The sequence below is a fragment of the Sinohyriopsis cumingii genome, chromosome 10 (assembly GCF_028554795.1).
Source record: "Sinohyriopsis cumingii isolate HCF-2022 chromosome 10, ASM2855479v2, whole genome shotgun sequence".
Taxonomy (NCBI): Eukaryota; Metazoa; Mollusca; class Bivalvia; order Unionida; family Unionidae; genus Sinohyriopsis; species Sinohyriopsis cumingii.
Window position 1 is genome coordinate 53,648,099 of NC_142970.1, and position 23,838 is coordinate 53,671,936.

Here is a 23,838-nt window from a genome sequence, read left to right on the forward strand (position 1 = left end):
AGTCCCACCATCAAAAGTTGCAGTCCCTTCTTTCCTACAGAATCAACACAGGCATGAGTGCATCTATTTTTAGATGGAGAGGTTTTCGTAATGTAATCACTCACTATAATATAGCTTCATTACAACAGTCCATTGACAGGATCGCAAATTTATGGTTTATTTATTTGTATATGTAATTGTAGTAATTTTAGGCAATAATATCTGATTTGCGTTTTTTTCCCGTATTTTCGCAAATACGTGTAAAGTCAGAAAACAGCTTAGACCTTAAAGCGCATCTCACGAATTCCACAACATAGCATTGTCCCATATGTTTCTGACCTACATAATTTGCATTTCAAAGTTAAATCTTTAATAAAATAATACCTAGGCTTTGGTTTCAATGATTTGTTTATTTTTTCTGAATATATTAGCCCGATGATTTAAGAAAACAGACAATGTAATAAACTGGTACATCCCAGACTTAGTGACATCCGCTATTATTTCCCGTTAGGCCTACTGACTCACTTACAGTTTCAAATTCATTTCATGACGAAATTGTGTACAAGAGGCAGTTGATGTATATCCAGATCACCGATTCTGATTTTAAAACACAAGTTTGTGTGTTTTATCATCAAAGGATAGCATGCAGGAAATTGATAGTTGTTACCTTATTCGGAAAAGTGTTAATGGTCAATCAGCTATCAAAACATAATGCTCGTGAATGAGCAAGAGTTTGTTTGTCAACATAATTTATATAAAAAGTAGGCCTAGCTACTGATGCCTTCATGAATACATTTCGCTACAACACTAGAACTAACCAGGCTAAGGCGAGGGGCATTTTAAAAAAATATGGTATGGACAGTCAATGTTTACTCTTAAATAATCAAATATGCGTAATTAAGCGTTTCCGAGATCTCTGTTTATGCTACATTAATGTAATGTGGATGATTATTCTTTGGATATTGTACTTTTGGAAACTGTACATGATTTAACCACACTACTAAACTGACTGCTCATTTGTGCTCAAACAATCAGCCTGAATTAGTCAAAAGTACACTATCCATAGCAGCTATTAAAATATGGAAAACAAATTTTGCCAGACTAGACACGAACAGCTTCTGAAATTGCAATGAATGAATTACCAAACATATAAAATGTAAAAAAAGTTATAGGCTCTTTTATACAATTTACCTCTGAATTTCAGGAAGTGAAAATGACCAAGTGGAGCTATCACTTTTTTGAAAGGTGCACATCTAGAATAAGGCCAAGCTGTATACTCTATAACTGACATTACAACCATCAATCATACACCAAAATAAAGGGAATTTAAGGTTCTTTGATCTATACCTAAGATATACAAGGTCTTTTTTTAATAGCCAGTATAACCAGTGAGGAAAGTCAGGGAAATTCTTTTCCTTTAAAATTCTAACCCTATGCAAAATATGAAACTGTAAAGCGCCACCTAAATGAAGACAATATTTGAATTAAATGGATTGAAGGGCACAAAAGAAGATATCCTCTTCCCCTTCTATCTATAAATACGCTGACACAGTCACACTTGACTATTAAGCAACGGGTGGTGCATGGTCAAAGACAAAGTAAAGATGGAAGTGATAGGACAGTCAGAAGAGAAATGATAGGAAAGGCAGAAATAAGTAAAGGAGTGTCAGTGTACGTTTTCGTCCCTTCATACCCTGACCAATCCGGCTACAGCAGCGGCAATAAGATATGGAATCTCAACCGGCATAGCCCTGAGAATCACTAGGTCTTACTTGTAGCTGACTAGTTCATTAGAATGTGATTTTGGAAAGCTCCTGCTTGTGAGATACCAAGTCAGGAGCTTCTGCAACTGTTGATGGTAATTTGTTCCAAGTCCCTAAAAATTATCCCCCTTGAGATTATTATAATGGTTGTGCTGTTGTTGTATTATCAGTAGATATATGTATGTCCATAACATTAAGCTAAACAGCACATCTCATGGTAGATAATCAATACCAAAACAAGCACTTGATTTATGTTTTGGAATTATGCACATGGTTTTCCTGAATTACATACTCAAGTTTTACCACCAATTTAATTGACAAATTTAGCACTTGCAAACAGATTTAATCTTAAAAATGTCCTGCTGCCAAGTCTTGTTTTTTTTATCTTCATCTATTAAATACATACAAAAAAATAAAATATAATACAATCTTAATTAAGCTGGCGTTCACATTGAAAATTACTTGATCCCTATAATATATGAAAGATATATAAACTGTTAGCAGTTTGAACAACATTTACAATATAAATATTGACATCTTAGTAGTAATAGTAGTTTTAGAGAAGACAAAGAATTATCAATATCGAAATAGTAATCAAAATATAATAATCTTTCAGTAATTATCTTCTGACTTTTTCTGAAAGGATTATTGATCTTATAATGCAATAATAATAATAATAATAATAATTTCTGATCTTTTTATATGTCAATTTGGTGCTAAATCATAACAATGTTTGCCTCACATCAAACTGCTGACATCTTAAGCACAACTCAAAGGAGAATCAAACAATTTCTACATAACGTTTTTTTCAGACTAGTGTTATGGAGTCAATTACATGCAACAAAAACAAAATTAATACAAACTCGATACTTGACTTAACAGGAAATTTTTTAAAATCTGGATAATTTACTCACCTGCTTTTGTCTGCATTTTTATTGTAATTATAGTCACAGTTGTGGTGGGTATCTATCTAGCTACGATGTCGTAGCCTCAACTTGATTTGTTGTCTAGTATGCATGTTGTCCTACACTGATTTTTGTGTGGTTACTTTAGCGGCAATAAAACGAGTATGCAAGGAATAAAAAATATGTGGGCGGGCTGCTTCGCTGTGGATTTTTAAGTTATGGTACTATATGAACAATTAATGGTGAATATATAATTTCAAATGTTCTGTGCATTCATTATTTTCCCCTAATAAAACTAAAACAAAACATGATTATGCTGCACGTGTTGTTCCAACAACATAAATATAACTCGCCGACACGTATTTTCTAATTTTTTTCTTAAAACATACCTGATAAGAATCGCCATCATATATGTTTTCATCTGTAGATCAGAGATAAATGCATCACTCAAACGCAAAGAAGAGTATTCCACACTGCAACTTTCAAGTATGACTATTTTACATCCTAACTGACTGCGGTACGTTTTGTACCTTCGCAACTGCAAGAGCTCCAAATATGCCGCCAAGTTTGTCACATGACAATCACATGGCACACGCGACACCTCAGAACAAAATTAGCTCTAAATATGCCCTTTTTCTTACAAATAATAAATAATAATAATAATAATTACTTTATTTAAAGAGGGTAGCACAATTAGCTGAAGAACTAATCTACCTTTAGGCCCTCATACAGAGGAATTTATTTATTTTAACCGCGTATCTGAAGCCACTGGATATATCGGGCTTGAAAGAAGGAAATAGAGAGGTCATTTCTAATCTCATTCCAGATCAAAGTTCCAGAGTATTATAAACTTTTTTAAAATAATTGCTTATTTGGCTTGGTTTTGGGAATTTTAAACTGTTTGGTAGACACGGATGGCATGTTGGGAGTATTATCAGATAGCCCATACTCGGGCCCGTTGAGAGCGATCGCTGGCCGTGGGGTAAGAAACACCCGGACCTCTCCTAGTATGGACCCGGACCCTGGGAATATATCCCCGATTGCCCCCCCCCCCCCGTTAGCCCTGCCTATACTGGAATAATGATTGTAAATATTCAGGAGCGCTATTACAGTAGTCTAAATAAGGTTGTATGTAACTTATAATAACATATATCCTATGCGTTCATAGAGTTCCCCCTCAAAACATAGCAGTCATATTCCATTACAGCAGGGGCCCCGAGTGGTCTAAAGCGCTATCCTTTACGGATCACTGCCATCTCACCTCTGTCTGCGTGGGTTCGAATCTCAGATTCGGCCAGTGTGGGTGTGTGAGAAAGCCTGCCAGTAGCTTCTCGTGGGTCGGTGGTCCTTTCCGGGGGTTTTCCCGGGTTCTTCCTCCACCATTAATACTGGCCGATATGTATAGCCTATCGTGTGCTGAAAATGGCGTTACAACAACCATTACAGCATCTATATTAGTAAACCTAGTCCTTCAATGTAAGACGTCGACCATGATGTGTGATATTTTATGGTTTTTGGGTCTACCCCATGATCAATAACTAGATCTCCTCTTGTTTCTTTTTTTTTCTGACATTGGGTCTAAAAAAAAACAACAAAAAAAAACTCCGCGACCGCCTAGTGGTTATAGCGTCTACCTCGGATGCGGGTGGTCGTGGGTTCGATCCCCGGCTGAGTCATACCAAAGACTTACAAAAATGGTACTAACAGCTGCCTCGCTTGGCGCTCAGCATCAAGAGGTTAGTGTTAGGACTGGTCGGCCTGGTATCAGGATAATGTGACTGGGTGGGACATCATGCTACATGTCTGCGGCATGCTGCTCCAATGCTAGACATCACCATAAACTGTCACACTGCAGACTGAAAAAATGTTAAAGCTACGTTAACAATCCAAATCTCTCTCACACACACACACACACACCGCGTCTTACTAGTCACCAACATGTTGCTCCCGTCTCTTTTATTCATACACCATTTACTGGTGTGGGAAGTAATGTCCTAAATATATACAAAACAAAGCGACAGAAAACAACTTGTTGGTCTAATTCATAGTAAATTTTCATAATGTTGTTCTTTTTCTCAGGTGTATTTTAATGAAAAATCAGATGATCAATAAACATCAATAACAATAAACAACAACAACATTAAACAACAACAACAATAAACAACAACAACGATAAACAAAAACGAACTGAGAAATTTAAATGAAGTTTGGAGTAGACGTAATATTGGCAACAGAATACGCATACATGTCTAAATTCCTTATTATCGCAACAAGTACCACCACTAGCTACGGCATCGCACTTCGACTGATGAATAATAATATTAGTATACTACCACCAACATCACCAACATCATTATCATCAAGCTAGGGGTTTCAAATATCGTTATTCCATGACAGTGAAATCCCGCATAAATTTTACTTAAAGGTTCGATTACGAATCAATCAACATACAAACACTGCTGAGCTTTTGTATCTTCTTGTGCGTCATCGTTCTCAACATCTTCTTCATTGTCGTTGTCATCATCATCAGCGGGCGTTTCGTATCAATGGATTTGCAATGTAAATGTGTTAATAAAATATGTATTGTTTTCCGTTTTATCTTACAGCTAAATGTGGTGAAATTAAAGAGAGAGAACGAGAGAGAAAACATACCTTCACCTTCACAATTCTTTGTCGCAAGTATAATACATATAGCTGTTTTTAGTTCAACACGAGACTGTGTCCTTCCATTCGAAATATTGCTTTTATTTGTTCTTTTTCCTTCACCCTGATGTATATGGGATATCCTCTAACCCGACGAGGATCGAAACTAGCCTGACACCCAAGCTGCGGATGTGAAGAATCAGCCCTGAAAATTGTTTTTACTTTTTTTTCTGGTAGGTGAGCTCAAGTTTTGCGCTCACGTAGAAGCTGTTTTTGGTGCAAGTGCTTAACTGGGAAGGTTGGCATTCAAGCATCGAGTTCAGCAGTGTTTATGTATGCGAAAAACCATCGGAGAAAGAATTACGTATAAATGAATTGCCCCATGCAACAAGATACCAGTATGTACAAAACCACGGTAGCGCTTTCTGCCATTTATTTTCACACCTCAGGAGTAAAACAGAAAAAGAAAGGTTAAAGAAGGTCAAAAGTATGATATACTACATTGAAAATATGCCACGACAAAGCTTCTAGCAATTTGCCAAATTCTTCGTTAGAAACGACGGGAGAAAGTTCTTTCAAAATAGGTGCATTTAGTTAAGGGGGAACTAGATGATTTCAATGGTTTGCAAATCCTACTCCTATCTTCTTTATTTCTTTCAGCTATGCAGATGAAATACAAGAATATTTTACCATTTTAAACAAAAAGAAACTTCCTTTGTTACCCATGGATATAAAATGAAAATTTTAAACTTATGTTGCCTCGTATCATCACACCAATACCTGCTGAGTGAAGATAGACGTAATTAATACACAGAGCCATTGATACACAAAAACTTCCATCGGGCTCCTGCACTGTTGACATCAATGTTGGTGGCAGTTATATGTGTTGCTCTTGTTGTTGGTGGTGATGGCATAATGAACAAGAATATTCGTTAGGAAAGGTTGCATTTATTAAAACTTATACAACTTTTTACTGGAGAATGCAATATTCCAAAAATCTTAAAATCTCGTCTTATTCAAGTATTAAAGAACATGAGAGTGACAGAAAATGGCTGGAGAATGAAAATAGAACTATTACATTAACGTATTGAAATGGACGTTATAAAAACATAGTAGCCGTCTATTGTCATTTAAGGTATAGTTTAATGACCTTGTTTACAGGCATTGTTGTAAACCACGATACAAAACTGGTATTTAAACCACATATGAGATAGAATCTAAACTGAGAGAGAAAGAGAGAGAGAGAGAGAATCATGCAAACGAAGAGTAGATTGGTACTTTACAGCACACCAGCAAAGTAGAGGCTGATTGGTGCCGTGACAAGTTATGTGCCTCGCGCAAACACGCATCATGGCAGCCAACATGGGTTTCACTGAGAGGGACTTGATCATGCAACTTTTGAATATAATATACTAACCACTGAGCCACAAAATTGTATTGATGTCTGTTTTCAGTATCCTATGCTGAATACATGATTTTACTGAAGTATTATTATTATTTTTAAACGTGCACGCTTGTGTGTACGTTTTATTTTATTTTTAAATTATTTTTAACCTGGGGGATCCTGAAACCTGACCCGCCCCGTTCCGGCCCTGAAATATCCGCTTTCTTTGTATGCTTACTGTGTGTGTGTGTGTGTGTGTGTGTGTGTATGTGTGTGTGTGTGTGTGTGTGGTCTAATCCAGGTTTCTATTCAAAGTAGGCTATCTGAAATCCAAGCTCTTACTAATACTCTTGAACTGCTTGTTTTCTGATAACTAACCTCATTTTTTTCTCTTTAATCTATTTCCATCTCACTTCGCGCTTTAGTCAATAGCATTCTCACAGACTCCGTTTCTGTTTATGAACAGTGCAATTAATCCACTCATCTTGCATATACACAGATGCATCAGTTGCATAAAATACAACATGTACATAAGACAGCATCTTGAAGTATGCACACTTCATTCAAATCTTCCTAATTTCCTTCCCATCACCCCACCCCCATATATACTGTCTCTGAGGAAAACGTGGTAACTGTTGAATCCCATTCGTGTGCACATGCGCAACTCCACTTAAAACACATTTTGTTGTTATTGTTGTTGTTGTTGCTGTTGTTTTTGTTGTTCTAGGTTTGACGCCATTTTTAAGACTATAGGCTATTCATGGCGGACTGTATAACTGGTAGAGGTCCGGAAAAACCCAGGTAAGAACCACCGACCTACGGGAAGCTATTGGCAAGCTTTCTCACATACAGTGTCTGAGCCCGAGACTCGAACTCACGCGGAGAGAGGTGAGATGGCAATGATTAGTAGAGGCGAGCACTTTTGGTCACTCGGCCCACCCCCACCCACCAAAGATTAAAATGTGTGATTTATACATTAGAATGCGATTTGTAAAAGTGTGTCATTGTCTGAGGGACGGGGATAGGGGTGGATGAGGAGGAGGATGCAGGTGGAAACGAAATAAATTTGAAATTCAGTTAAAAAGTTATGTTCCCTCAACTACAAGCAGTATGGACCCTGATCTGCCGTCACATAATGTTCCATTGGATTCGTTTTGGTACAGTACGGGGTATATATGGATAAGACCACAGGACTTACAATCATACACAGTATCCTAACCTCTTAACGTTAAATCAGTGGACTAACGTAACACTGCTGAACAGCGAACACCATCCAACTTATACCTATTTAGGGGTCATCCAGTTAGTACGTACGCAAAGATCGCAAAGCTTGACCCCCTCCCCTCCCTGTACACATGCGTACTTTTTTTTTACACACACACACCTGCGTACGTACGCTTGACGACCCCACCCCCGAATTTTATTGAACGGCCTATGTTTAATAAACGCAGAAAACATAAAGGATTAATAATATTAACGTGTTTAATAAAACATAGTCCACCGACGTTGAATGTCTGGCTGCATTAAAGAAAAAAGCTGCGTAACTTTAAACAGTTTGTCTAGTGTCTGCTAAAATTCAAACGCCGACTGAACCCAGTGGAACAAGTTACGTATTAGACAAATTATTATCGAGGTTCCCCCCCCCCCATTTCCAATGTGTACGTACATTATCAGTAGACCCCCTCCCCATACCCAAGCGTATGCATTTGGGTTTCCTCCTCCCCTTCCATACTAAATGGACGTCCTCTTACCCCAAATATATCACGATAATTTTCTGAAGCGTTTACGAACCGTCGAGATTCTTGCACTAACTTCATACAGATGTATATAGTTACGGAGAGCATATTGACTAAATCGTTATTTGTTGTTGTGTGGCTTTAAAAAAAAATTAAATAAATAAATAAATAAAACTACTGCAACTGAAATGATTCGCCATCGCATATCCCGATTCGCAACTTTCGATGTAAATAAATGGATCTGATATGGAATTAAAGGCTGACTTAGATGCTGCCATTGCATCGAACAGTTTTGTTTTTGTACTCGCAAGTTTTCAATCTTAGAAATAATAACTGTATTCCGAATAAACTGGGGTTTATTTATTGTTGAGAAATTTCTGGCGAACAAAATGTTGATACTGTAAATAACTGCGTCAACAATATATGAAACATATTCTTGTCTCATACAAATAGCAGAAGACGTTACAACTGCGTATATCTTTTTTTTAATAAGTATTCATCCCACACACGCTTGCTCCCTTATACTGATTTCCATCCCTTAACATGTCATATGCAAAATCTGTCATAATTACGACGAGATTTCCTGACCACACATATAAATGACAATGCGCGTCAGCAGGATTTTTCCTAGGGAGAGGAGAAAACCATAACATGGGGGGGGGGGGAGACGGCGCAAAACTGAAATCATACTGCTTAATGCCGACGCCTGTGCCTTTGACCAGCTCATACGGAATCTCGGGGGTGAGAGCTAATAATGATACACTTTCAGAATTATTAATAACGAATTACAGAACGCGAGTTTCAAATGACTTGGCTTGATCTGTGTAACAGTTAATTCCTACTATTTATGTAGATTTATTACACACCTCAAATTTTAGATCATGCAAGGAACTGTGATAATTCTAGGTTGGTGAGCTTCAGAGCCGGGTAGGCAAGAGGAAAGACATGTTAACAAAAATAAATATCATGTTGTTTGCGGCTGCAAGAAAAAAATATCGTCTGATGTAAGGGAGGTAATCCAAATAGTCAGACCTTTCTATGCAAGCTATAATTTTTTTCGTATCTGCAGCTTTCCACAAAGAAAAAAGTACATCGAAGGTTTCTGTATTAAAAGTAGAAAAGAGCCATTTTATTGTCATAATTTATGATATTCCTTTTTACTCTGACTCCACATTCGTCCATGTTTATTTTTTGGTGTTTTTTAGTGTGTGTGTGTGTGTGTGTGTGTGTGTGTGTGTGTATTAGAGAGAGAGAGAGAGAGAGAGAGACTAGTTTTGAAAAGGAACTGGAGTTCCGTAACTTCATGGTAAGTATGATGGCGTAAACGGAAACTACAACTTGCAATATTGGGTGATTGTTTCTAGTGCCTTATTTTTTTTTAATTTGCAATCAATAATAATAATAAAAATAATAATAATAATAATAATCCTTTCCGGCGTATACGTTCAGACGATTTTATTATCAACGGCTTTAAAATTAATTTTCCTTAATTAAATATGAACGTTCATTGATCACGCGAAGCAAATTCACGTCAATGGAATAAAAAATATTTTCCAGGGGTGAATCCCGCAGGATGGGGGCGTGTCCCGCCCATTTTACAAATGCGCGCCAAACAGTTGGAGATTTTTCCTTGAGTAAGCTTTCTTTATAGTTATACGACAAAACTATATGCATTGGGAACGCTTAAAACGCAGCAGCTTATATGGGCTTCGACCCCTGTGCCCTCACCGGGATTTCATCCCACAGACCAATCGCTTACTTGTTCCTCCCCCCCCAAAAAAAAAAATAAAGAGAGAAAACGGTATTTCTGGCCCCTCCACTTTTTTTTTAATCGCAGTCCGTTTCGAAACAAATGTGTTTCATTTTTGAGAGAGTAAATTGTGGCAGCCGCCGTTAATATATAAATGTAAACTCTTCAAATCTGTAGATGCAAAGCCTAGAGCGTAAGGAACAGACAGGGGCTCCGTCAGGAAAAAATCTGTTGGAACAATATGAGAACCGATTAAATAATATCACTTTTTTGGTGGGACCAAATCAGTATTGACGTGTGGCAAGACTCAATGACCACAGTGACCAAGTCATACTGGTGTATACATAAATATACTTTAAGTCTTGTGTATCTAATGACAAGTCGATACTCAACTTTTACCGAATTAATGGAATCCACCTGGGTGCAGATATGACAAAACCCGACCTGGGTACAGGTATAACAAAGCGTACAATTTTACCCACCTGTGTATATCCTATCCAAGCTGAGGACTCGTCGCCGCACTACAGGTTTTTTTATTTCCACAACTTTCCCATTTTGAATCGTCAGTGTCTTGAATAACATGCTAAAACATTGGTGTCAGAAAGATTAGCTTTTCATGTCAAATGTGTAACCAGTAATAAGAAAACATCAACATATGGTGTATGTACAAAATCCATCGCCAAAATCTGTAATAAGCGATGCAACTTTCCTTGGTCGTGATCTCAATATACGATTTGCGGTAGACGAGTCATGTAAACCATGTGTACTGAGTCGTAAAATATAGAAGATACACTTGATATGCTTATACCTTTGCTAGGAAATTTTGTATGCATTAACGTGTAAAGAGTCGTAAAAATATCACTGAAGGCTATTCACAAAGGTTATCTCATGCGTCAACGGGTTAGTTGTTACTGTCTTCATCGGTGATCTGCGGCTACGCAGAAATACAAATCTAGTTCATATACGTTGTAAAGTCTGTATTTCTGGCACAAATACCGAGAACATTCAAATTTCACTTCCTTAAACACAAGCTTCACATCAACAAACGTGTTTTATTTGTCTAAATATCTGTATGTCCTTTTTCTCTGCATGTTGATGCATTATTTTAATTATAAGTGTATATTTTATAAAATGAAAATTATAAAATTACATCCTTTGAATGAAAAAAAAAAAAAATAAACAAACAACAAAGTCCAGAAATATCAAGACAAATACATATATTTTAATTTTATATTTTTTTAAAATTTAATCCATTACGGAGACGTTGGTGATACCATATCGAGATGCGACAGCTCTATATAAGTCACTCTTTCCGCGCACACTTCTTGTAGCTACCCAAAACCTGCAACACATAATATAACAGCATTTGGTTGGTGAATTACCTATTACACGTCGTAGATATGTCTTAAAATGTTATGGCTTTTCAAGCCAGTTTATGACAGAGTTATCACCCTTTATCGATCAATTTTGAATCTCCACTAAAACAGATCCTTGTAACCAGCATAAAACAGGAACCATTCAACATACAATTTGATGCGTAGATTGTCTAAAACACCCAGATGTACCTTTTTCATCGTTTTTTTTTCTTCAATTCCATTTCGGATAGAGTCACAGTCATTGACAACTAACTTCACATCTTAAGGTCACACTCTATTGTTTCATATTTTGCACAAGAGTATTTTTTTTTTAAATATAAAGGGAATCACGACATTTGAACAATAGGACTCATACTATGTCACAAATACGCTGATATCTGCAATGTAACAATTCAGACAGTCATAATGTGCCACAAATACGCTGATACCTGCAGTGTAACAATTCAGACAGTCATAACCTGCCACAAATACGCCGATAGATGCAATGTAACAATTCAGACAGTCATACTATGTCACAAATACGCTGATATCTGCAATGTAACAATTCAGATAGTCATACTATGACACAAATACGCTTATATCTGCAATGTAACAATTCAGACAGACATAATGTGTCACAAATATGCTGATATGTGCAATATACCAATTCAGACAGTCATGATGTGTCACAAATACGCTTATATCTGCAATGTAACAATTCAGACAGATATAATGTGTCACAAATACGCACAATATCCCAAGTATGTCAATTTAGTCATAATGTGTCACAAATACGCCAAGATCCCCAATGTGACAATTAAAACAGTCAAAATATGTCACAAATATACACACTATGACTCAGCACGTGTAAGTTGGATTGATTACTGGTGAGGATATATTTTAGGGAAGAGAACAAACACTTTCGATGATGATGATGATGATGATGACAACGACGACGATGATGACGTAATTGATTGAAGTTGTGACGACGACCATGATGAGGCGAGAACGACAATGATGCTGTGGGATTGGTGTTGATGGTAGTAATGGCGACGACAACACTGACGACAAGCACTTTCAACGTAAGTGATGATGGCTGTGACGACGACTATATTGAGGCGAGAACGACGATGGTGATGTGGCATTATTGTTGATGTATTAGTGGCGACGACAACACTGATGACGACGGTGGTGGCAATGACCTATTCTGTCACTAGTGCTGTTAAGATGAATACACAAAAGGAGTGTTTATCTCAGTGAAACGATAATTCGAGCAGGAAAGTAGATGTAAACTTTTATCAAGGCCCCCCCCCCCCATTCTCGCTTCAAAAGTATATATATATATATATATATATATATATATATATATATATATATATATATATATATATATATATATATATATATAATAACCGTCTCATCTGTTTAAATGGAAACAGTGTTAAGGCAATTTAGATTATGCCTGAGTGAAATTTCAAGATACATACTGGGGTGATGGTGGTGTTTGAAATATAACAATGAACACGGTTTGTCTTTTTGCATAAAATTGCTCATCAAAGAGGCATCATGGTGATGTTAGTGATATCTTAGTCATTAGCGCATATAATGAAATACTGTTGATTACGATTTTCGTAGGTTTCAAGTTTGTGATTTTGCATATTTGTATTTAAATTTGTAGCCTGGAGGAGATGTTGGGGTTGACCTTTGTGGATACAATTTTTAATCTTTGTTCGTTGAACTTTGAAAATCGTTTTTCTTTGTATCAAACAAGAACTCCACACAATCAGACATTCAATGGATGAAACTTAATTTGGAGCAAGCATTTCCCTTTAAGACTGTAAGTGAAGCAATTTGGAGCAAGCATTTCCCTTTAAGACTGTAACTGAAAGCTTAATTTATGTACAGAAGAAAATCAGAACGGAGTCAGATTTCGTCCAGGTTGAATAGTTGAAAATAAAGCTCATGTGACTATCAAGCTGGAGATGTTAACAAAACAAATGAAAAATGTATGAATGACGCCGAACAACAACATCGCAGTATACATCTGCCATTTCGGGTTGGATCCCCAATCCCAGCACTGAAAAATTTTGGCCGGTGTAGGATTCCTCTAGCGTCACCTTTTTTTTTGGGGGGGGGCCCGTCCAACAAGACTGCATCACACAAATATCAACGATATATTGGTGTATGCTTTATATTGTTGTTGCATAACTTGTTAACAGCTTACTAATTTAGCAATGCAATCCTTTTTGCAGAAATTGTCGGTTCTCTTTCTAAATCAATTTGTAGGCATGTTAAAGGAAAGGTTCTAAACTGAATAATGAATGCTGTGATAATACTTGGACAGCTTTCTTTATTCTGAGTTGGTGTCGACGTTAAATCCGCCTTTTCAGCTCTCTCCACACCCACCATTTCACCACCTCCCTCCGATCCCTCACTCATTGTCGGACAGAAGTATAAGAGTCTCCATTATATCTGAAATTTCTTTTAACCAATTTGTATCGGAAGAGGAAGGAGAGAAAAAATAAGACATAGTTAAATTCAAGATGTGACCTGACATTATTGGCTCAAAAACAATTCAACGCTCGATTTTTTGAACGATCTCACAGCAGAATGACAAGATGCTGCAAAATCGATAATTTCGACTCGAGTATAAATGTAGGAAAACTGATAGGTCGACTCTCTCTCTCTCGATCACTGGCTAAACATATGAGAGAGAGAGAGAGAGAGAGAGAGAGAGAGAGAAGGAAACCAAGAACAATCTCAGTGTATCTTTGTCTGATCGTCTGTTGGGACACACATATACCCCAGTATATATATGGTGTCAGGATAATGTGACTGGGTGGGACATCATGCTACATGTCTGCGGCATGATGCCCCGGTGCTAGACATCACTATAAACTGCCACACTGCAGACTTCGTAGCGATGTGACTGAAAATTTGTTAAAGCTATGTTAAAAATCCACATCTCACACACACACACACACACACACACACACATATATATATATATATATATATATATATATATATATATATATATATATATATATATATATATATATATATATATATATATATATATATATACTTTATGTATCTTACTTGCTTAAAGACCGCAATAAATTTGATGACACAGGCAATAACCCGTTCTACTATTAATGTTAGGACATCTAATCTCTTATGACAATCGTCTGTTTGATGAAAGTGTAAGCACGTTTACCTCCTATAAATCCCTTGTAGCACTTAATAATCTCTTCGAAAGTGTCAATACAAATCCAAATGGTAATTTATATATCTTATTTGAAAAGGGAATTACGTTGTACCTAAGTTTGACCGTTTAATTCGATGTTTCTATTTGACATTTACACAGGCCACCCAGTTCGTATAAATGCACTGATCTCTCCATCTGCGGAAAAGATTGTGAAGTAATGAGAAACGTGTAAGACGCGCTTTAGTGTATTATGGTCCAGATATTATGCATTATTTTTACCTGCCACTTATGTCATGGCTTCCCATGTATTATATTTACCTGCCACTTATGTCATGGCTTCACCTGTATTATTTTAAAGGACAAGGTCATCGGTGAAGGATGGGAATGATATGAGTATCAGTGATAATGAAACTTTCACATATCTAATGTTATATGTGGTGGTAATACCATCATTATTTGTATGCATATTCATGGTTCTGTGTATATATTTTGTATTCATGTCCTTGCTGCTGTTGTTGTTGTTGTGGGGTTTAACGCCATTTTTCAGCACACGATAGGCTATGCATGGCGGCCAGTATTAATGGTGGAGGAAGAACCCGGGAAAACCCCGAGAAGAACCACCGACCCACGAGAAGCTACTGGCAAGCTTTCTCACATACCCACATTGGCCGAATCCTGGACTCGAACCCACACAGACAGAGGTAAGATGGCAGTTATCCGCAACGGAGAGCGCTTTAGACCATACATTTTTCTCTCAAAAGTGACAAAAATCTAAATAGTAAAATGGCCACACAGCATTTCATTCCGGGACGGTACCGCGGCAGCTCAGTTGGTAAACAGTTAGACTTGTAATCCAAGGGTCGACGGTTCAATACCTGCCCTGGCCAACCTGGGTCAACTGCCTAGATGTGTGTGTGTGTGTGTGCGTGTGTGTATGTGTGTGTGTGTGTGTGTGATTTGGATTTTTAACGTAGCTATACAAATTGTTAGTCACATCGCTACGATGTCTGTAGTGTGGTAATTTACAGTGATGCCTACACTGGGGCATCATGTCATAGACACGTAGTATGATGTCCCATCCAGTCACATTATCCTGACCAGTCCTAACACTAACCTCTTAAAGCTGAGTGCCTAGCAAGGAAGCTGTTAGCACCATATTTACAAGTCTTTGGTCTGACTCGGCCGAGGTTAGAACCCGCACCTCCCGCATCCGAAGCGGACGCTATAAACACTAGGACAACGCAGCGATCCAAAATGTTGATGTAGAAAAAAAAAAGGCAAATGCAATATCAATTAAAATAATTAGAACTGGCAGGAGGAAAAACATCCTTTTACACGCAAGTTAAGGTTTTGACGTTACCAAAATGATTAAGTCAGTATCCCCTCCCCTTTTCAAGAAAAAGAAGTAGATACATACTTTCCTCAAGTCGAGAAAATTGCTGAAAACTTCAAATAGCCAGGAAGGATTGGACTTTATTATCATAAAGTGTACTTATTGGCAGCTTGTGAAGTCTATACCCCACTGCCTAAAAGTGTTCTGGGAAAGGCACTTAGTTCCCATTTCCTTGGCATGGCAGAGCCAATAATGTCTAATAACTGCTGTTCAAACTAATAAAACGAGACCTGAACAGTGCAAGCAGTGGGATGACGATGATGATAATGACGATGCCGACGATGGTTGTTCTTCCTCTGATTATAACTACAACTACTACTACACTGTAACAAAAGGTTTCCAGTCAACAATTAGGAGATAAAACAGTAAATATGAAAATGTCAGAAAATGGATTGGTCCCAAAAGTCAATTTCAAGTAATGTTAACCTCGAGTTAGTTGAAAATCGTCAAAGTGGACCTGGTAGCTGATTGAAGAAGAAACTAACACGGTCATGCAAGTCGGCATATTGTAGTGGAATTTGATACGTGATTACGCACGGATGTATTGTATATAACTATACCTTGGTCTCAGAGGATACTATGATTGTACTATTTATCGTGGCAAAGTACACTTTGTTTGACTATTGACAGATAAGACACACTAAACACGACAATGCATATTAGCCAAGCATTAAAAGTTCCTTATTACAAAGCAAATATTGTATCTGAATTAATGCCTCTATGGAACTCTCCCACAGTAAAATAGTCTTTATTGTGACACATCTTTAGTCTCGAAGTCCCATCACAGCTTTATAACAGCTTTTCTGAAACATCCACCAAACTTCTAAAACCTCTCTCTTAAATGCAGTTAAATTAAACACATAAAGCTAGACAGAATGTCATCCATTAAATTATCTCAAAATACAAACAACAATAATTCATTCCGTATTTCTCAGCCATATTTCTTTTATTTAAGGTCACATTTTCTCATTAATGGGTTTCTTATGTGTTCGATAAGTCGTGATTTTATTTGACAATAAACATAACATCGCCTCAAATCTCGAAAATAAGCAATTATATTTCGCCGGGTCGTATTTATCCCCCTTTATCCTGTAAGGTTCGCGTGCATGTAGTAAATAGCAAGAAGTAAAACAGGAGGCAGATAACATCATATAATGTTCGGTAGAAGTTTGCCGTCCAAGGTCCCTGAAAGGTACTAGATCATGTACTAAACTTAACTAAAGTAATCAAGACTCAGAGACCTATTCATGTAATAGTCATTTGCTACTGATACTTGACAAACACAACTATATATAACGTGTTCATTCTTGTATCAACATAATCATGTCATGGAAGATGTACAATTTTCAAATAAAGTTACCAACAGTTTCATCTCTTTGCGAATTCTAAGTGATTAACCTGGGGTGATCAATTTGTGTATCGGATGACCTAATTACGTACTGAAAATAAAACAATATTACACCTATCTGATGAACCCCCTGACTGGGAAAAGCACCAATGGGGACGTGATATCCCCAGGAACCAATAAATAGGCCGTTCCGTCCTGGGGAGGATAAGGGCGTGGGCTTGCAATTTTGAACGGGGACTGTGATACGAGAGAATAATACTAAACGTATATATGAAATAGCACAGCGTGTGGTGGAATATATTCTAGTAGATATACATGTGTCTAGGTCTCTCTGATAAAGAAATGCATTTTACCATAATTTTAGTATTAAAAGGTAACTTTAGTATCGAATCAAAGCACTCCGTTGAATTTCGTTATAAAGGTGGGTTGAATGGTGCTTATATTAGAGTTTTAATCAAACGTATACGGCCACATCCGGGGTATTTATTTACTTATTACAAATACACCAGCCATCAGGGATATATCGCGTTATCAAGCAATATTTGACTCCTGTTGCTTTGTCTCGTGCTGTTTCCAGTATCTGTATTGTGTCTATCGCTGCACCCCTATAAATAACACGGTAACAATGCTTCACGGGTCAAGAACAGAGGAACTGCCATAGTTTTCAAACCATGCGTTACAGATATTCCAGGTGTAAGAATGACATGAGGACTATGGGATATGGCTTTCCTATCCCTATCCCCCTAACCGGATATTGCCAGTGTTTATTTTTGTTGTCATCATCATTATCCTCTTGCATTCAATTATCCAAAACCGCCGACTTTATTCTTTATCTCTACTTTGGTCTCGGCTCCCACTGCGACCCGCCTACATAAGGGAGTAAAATGAAGTTTTGCATGGGAATTGCGACAGAGGAAATGAAAGAGTAACGGTTGTTTTTTTTTTTTTTTCAAGGAGTGAGTGCCGTTTTACAATAGGGTGGAGAGAGAGAGAGAGAGAGAGAGCAATTTTAGGGAGTGACTGAGAGTGCACTTTTATATCGGGTGGGGAAAGATAAAGTTCCTGATGTTTTTAGGGAGTGAGTTCATTTTACAACGGGGCGGGGAAGATATGGGTTAGAACATTTTAGGGAGTGAGTGCAGTTTTACGACGATACATGGGAAAGATAAGGGTCACATATTTGATGTATCAAATATCCATGCCAAATTTGTCATATAATACGTTTTTCTTGATAATAACATATTTCGTATACTGCTTCAAAATGTATAATGGAAAGCAAGTGCTAAAATTGTAATTAAATTTTATTATTTTGCAAATGGCATGTATTGTGATACGCAAAGGAGTCGGACACATAACATGATACGTTTCGTAACGTGGTATCTATCGTGAAACATATAGAGTTCTGTTGTGGATATGTATATTAGTTTCCGTTTGGTTATCAGTAAGATGGACAAAATAAATAAATAAATAAACACAACAGCACGTATGGACTGGTCATCATCAACTCTCCACTAGACATGGTCCAATTTTCAACAGGGATCACAGGCATGCAAACCGAGCACGTGAAAAACCGTATATCAGGCCTTAACGTCACTTTAGGTATACAAGTTTACTTTACAAATTCCAGTTTTCCAATATCTTTGATATTGCTTCGTCTTCGATGACATAATAATTAAGTTGAACATTTGGCGAAAATAATAAATTTGAATGTTTTCCTTTACACACTGAATTCCTTTGAAAAGTGTCCCTTTTTTTCCGATGGAAATTGCAGAATCGATCAAAATCTCTCTCTCTTGGTCTCTCTTAGGGCCGGGTTGGGGGAGGGTGTTTCCGTGATATCCGGACACCCCGGCTAAAGAAAACGTGCATACACACAAACGTACAGTCACCGGTCAGTTGAAATTTGACCATCATTTTATTCTTGCTTATTTATGCAACCTTTGAGTAAATAGGCACATAGAGTTTTGCTTTGGTGCCTTTTGGAGGAAAGTCAGAGCCCTTTTGAAATTTTGGAAACACTCTTCCCTCACTTGAGCTGATCAGACCCTGCTCTCTCTCTCTCGCGGGTATAAGTCAAAGTTTTTAAAGTTGAATTCATTCCATTGTTAGAAAATATATACAAATCTTATTGAGAGATATAATATAAAACCACAGTAAGAACTGAAATTCTGTCAAATTAAGCGAAAGTAGGCCAAGATGTCTAGGATTATTCTGATGCATTTTTCTTTCCGTTCTTGTCTGACTTATCATTATTTTAAAGGAAATATACTAGAATCCAATTGTAAATGATTATATTTTCCTGTGTAAATTTGTTTATCTGTCATCGAAAGAAATGAATAGAACAGGTATGCGTGTTCTAAGTGTAACCAAGTTTTAGATATCATTTCCGACATAGTGAAGTGAGCCAGTCCATACATAAGCGAGTTGTCAATAAGCACTGAAGAAATAATAACCTGTATTGACTATTATCTGTTTTTCTTCAGACAAAACCCCAATATGTCAGTCAAGAAACCTACATGTTTGACAATACTGTGAAATCGACCAGCAGGTAGCTATCTGGGCGGTCTCCTTTGAAGCAACGACAGAGGTTATATGTCTGTTTCACAATATATGTGCTTGAAACGTCGACTTGTTAACGATTCCTCTTACAAACAAAATTTTGTATTAAAAAAAATGGAATATAGCGAGATGTTTTCATTATTTTGAAAAATTTACTTCAGACATGCAATTCATTTGTATATACTGGTAAATTATTACTATTTTCATGTACGCTGCACGGTTGAGTGGGGGTGGAAGTATCTATTAATTTATTATATATCCTACTTTTGAGAAACAAATATTTTGATTTTATAAAATTTCTTAAACACTGTTATTAAATGGTCCTTAAAAAGTTAAAGCTCCAGATAACATGCCCTCCACCAAAGAAGTCAACTGAATGTTACTTAACTACAAATAAAAGCAACGAGTACGATTAACATATTTTTTCAATCTTCTCATATCACTACTGGGGTTGACAATTATTTCGGTTGTATATTTACGTAGACGCATTTTCATGCATCTGTCATGTAAGAAAATGTAACTTACACGGTTGTTAATTACTTTGATCTTGCATTATGAATCGAGATCAGTTGAATTATAATATTTTTCTAAAAATATTTTCTATAACGCACAAATAAATGTACAGTTTTACTGACATGAAACTCAGATCAGACAATTTCAACAGAAGAAGGGCAAATATACATACCATTGTTTTTAAAACATTGTACTTAATGGCATGACAGGGCACATTGTTATTCGAATACATTAATGAATGAAGCGTACATGTATATACAACACTATAGATATATATACTTACCTGGGTTTGTGTATTTCTGCAAGGACAACTCGATACCTTTTCTGTAAGTATCCATGTTTCCGTAAATATAACACGCCTCCTCTGTATTCAAATTAAATAAAACAGATAATCCAGTCATTTTAGAATTGTGTATTCCTCTCCGTCAGAAATCAAGCGTACTAATTTTCTTCTTGAGTAGCGTGTATTCGAACTAAGAGTTCAATATGGGGCTCCCGCGGGGAAACCAAATATGGAGAACAAATAGCTCGAAATTGTTTTAAGCTCGTGACGATTTGTACTTTGACGAGAAAAAATGTAACGTCACTGATATGTATTAATTTCGAGGATAATCGTCAAGAGACAGGGTAAGGGATGGATGGAATTAAACGAAAGCACATGTCTGAGAATGTTAATATCATATAATTACATTTGTGAATGAAAACTATGTAAATAAACAGCTAAATTATTTCGGTAATAGTAATTGTTGCCTTTTTTAAACTGTTCTCAACAGTTATCTGAAGATTAATTATGCATGCAAGAGCTGAGTAGCTAAATGCTGATCGATTCCTTTTAAGGCAAACAAAGAAATTATAAACGACTTTTAAGTTGTGAGAGTGGTACTCCTTGAGGAAAAAAGATCTCAAAATTGTTTTAATGTGCTTCATTTGCGACCGAATTATCTCGTTTAAACATACGATCCATCTTTAGCCATGCTTACTTTAGAAGCAGGATATTATGTTCAGCTAATTATGTAATTTTCATTTCTGTGTGTTAGCGGTTAATGAGTCTCGTTATGTGACGAAGTATCTAGTTGCAAGTTTACATTAGACGGCATATTAAATATTTGAAATGGACTTTAAAGGGGCACGGCATTCACAAATGCTTTAATCAACCTTCATTTAATATAGATGCTGAAAGAAATACAAAACAATAAAAACATTTTCTTTCAAAAAGTACAATTCATTTTTGCCATTAGAATTTACGTCCGTTTGTCCTTCCCTCCGTTATGTCTGTCTGACTGTCCTTTTTAGTTGTTCTTTCAATTTCCTTGTGTTGGTCTCGTTTAATTAATTGTCACTGATTATGTCAGTTTTTTTGATTGTTTTCTTAATAGCCTGCATGGACGCTTATTATAAATTAACAGATGCAATGATGAAATGTTAGCGAGGAGGATGAGGCATACGAACATCATGATAATTGTCGTCGTCACTTTGTTATTGTTATTCTATTTTGTAACACTAGTCAACCATCAGCGCCCCCGAAACTATGAATGCCATTTGTTTTGTGTGTGTTTTTTTTCTTCTTCTCCAAACAGACAATATATATTACTTTCACTAAGTTCTTCGTCCACATTAGCTGTTACAGTAAGCAGATCCCCTGTTAGGTTATAAAAATGATTGTCTTTGGAACAAGAGCCCAGACTTGTACCGTACAGTTTAAGAAGTGCATTCTCCGTTCGATGGGAAAAGTTCTCACATATGATTTTTGTTTGTTGTTTATTTGTTTGTTTGTGTGTGTGAAAGAGAGAGAGAGAGAGAGTTTAATGATTGCAAAGTTTTATGGTTTTATTGCTTAATATAATTTCTACATACGGGCTGCAACAGGCTTCACGCCCTGTTCCGATAGGTGAAAACATTTGGTTTACTCGGGTCTTATTCTTCATCTTGCGTTACAAGTGTCTAATTCCGTCATCATAGAATTTCTCAGAATGAATCTTAACATGTTCTTGGTTATAAATATTTAGTTTTGAAACAAAATTAGCAGGCAAGAGGATTTTCGTCGCTATCGAAGACAAAGATCGAAAAGGACTTAAAATGAGTCAATCACCTAATCGAATGAATCAGCAGTGTTTGATTGGTTGTGACGACGTCAATGTGAAACATACATACATACATACATGTGTGTGTATCTATGTGTGTTAAAGGTATTTTATAATCTCAGCGCTTAAACATTTAGCGTAGAAATGTATTCAAGGGACACGAATTTCCAAATAGGGAACACGGGAAACCGATCTAAACACAAAGTTTAACAGGACGAACAAACGGATTTAGGATGAGGTTAAAACATTTTGCCCTAACACGCTGGTGGAGAAGAATAATCAATACAGACTGTGGCGTTCTGTCGTATTGGGGTGGGGTTCTCCCAATATAATTTAATTAAATTAAATTGAAAGTTCCACCCTGGCTCGTTAGGTTAGAAAGTTAAATTAGTGATGATGTAGATTTACAGCTCTGAGCCCCCAGTCAGCAATGCCGACGGTTAAATTATAGAGAACACGAAGATGAAATTCAATCAATAACAATTTAATAAATGTGATAATTTAAAAACGATAACTTCCAATCACTCGTCTTTCCCTCGACCAAGTGACAGCCTAATTCATCCCGTGATTTACAGTGTGAGTTCGATTTTCCCCCTGTCCTTGCATCTACTCATCTATTTCTTCCCGCTGATTCCTTCCTTCTTTCCGTTCCTCTAACTCCTTCTTTGTCTCTGTTTCCTCTCTACTATCTCCTCCAGCTTCGCTCCAGACTTCAACTTCTCCTTTCCCTCTCTATTATCTCCTCCTCCAATTCCGCTCCCAGACTTCAACTTCTCCCTCTTCTTCCCTCCCTTCCTCCGTCTCTCTATCCGAGACAACGGGACCAAACTTTAACTGGTCTGTCCCTCAAAGCTTCCTTTTGAAGCTTTCTGTACTTGGACCTTCCCGCTCTAAGATTTCCCGCCAATAACGAATGGCTATTCGGAGTTACGCTAACCTCTTCTCTGGGTAATTTCTCTCAGCGAACTAACTTTTGCCGGAAAACTCAGGGATATCATTCTACCCAAATCAAGGTCTCCCCCTATCTCGATTCTGATTGGGTGGCGCTGTGCCCCTGTCCAATCGTCTTAGCGGCCAGTTCAACCTGTCTGTCTGTTTGCAGGGGAAAGAAGTTAGGACACTCCCACTTCTTCAGGCAATTTCTTTTGATCTTGAAAACATTTCGACACCTAGGTGATAATTGTCTGTCTGTGACTTCGCAACTCCAATGTCCGGTCC

The 23,838-nt window shown here is 37.0% G+C and overlaps 1 protein-coding gene and 1 long non-coding RNA gene across 8 annotated transcripts in view; both read right to left on the reverse strand.

Moving 5' to 3' along the window:
• The window catches only part of LOC149790167 (uncharacterized), a 332,923-nt gene extending 322,066 nt beyond the window's left edge, over window positions 1–10,857 (reverse strand). For 2 of the 7 annotated variants that reach the window (XM_089972152.1, XM_089972150.1), the window contains exon 1: window positions 10,643–10,856. In XM_089972152.1, the coding sequence (XP_089828278.1) occupies window positions 10,643–10,742 (100 nt within the window). In that variant the 5' untranslated portion in view covers window positions 10,743–10,856. Of the gene's footprint in view, window positions 1–5,299; window positions 5,571–10,642 lie in introns of those variants that run through there. The other 5 variants (XM_089972151.1, XM_089972157.1, XM_089972158.1 and 2 more) reach the window with 5 other exon arrangements.
• Window positions 10,858–11,360: 503 nt separating this feature from the next.
• On the reverse strand, window positions 11,361–21,004 carry LOC149790168 (uncharacterized). The gene is made up of 2 exons (XR_016423800.1): window positions 20,823–21,004; window positions 11,361–11,502 (listed from the first exon to the last, which is right to left on the reverse strand). It is a non-coding gene; the product is annotated as an uncharacterized LOC149790168 (long non-coding RNA).
• Between the last annotated feature and the right edge of the window lie 2,834 nt (window positions 21,005–23,838).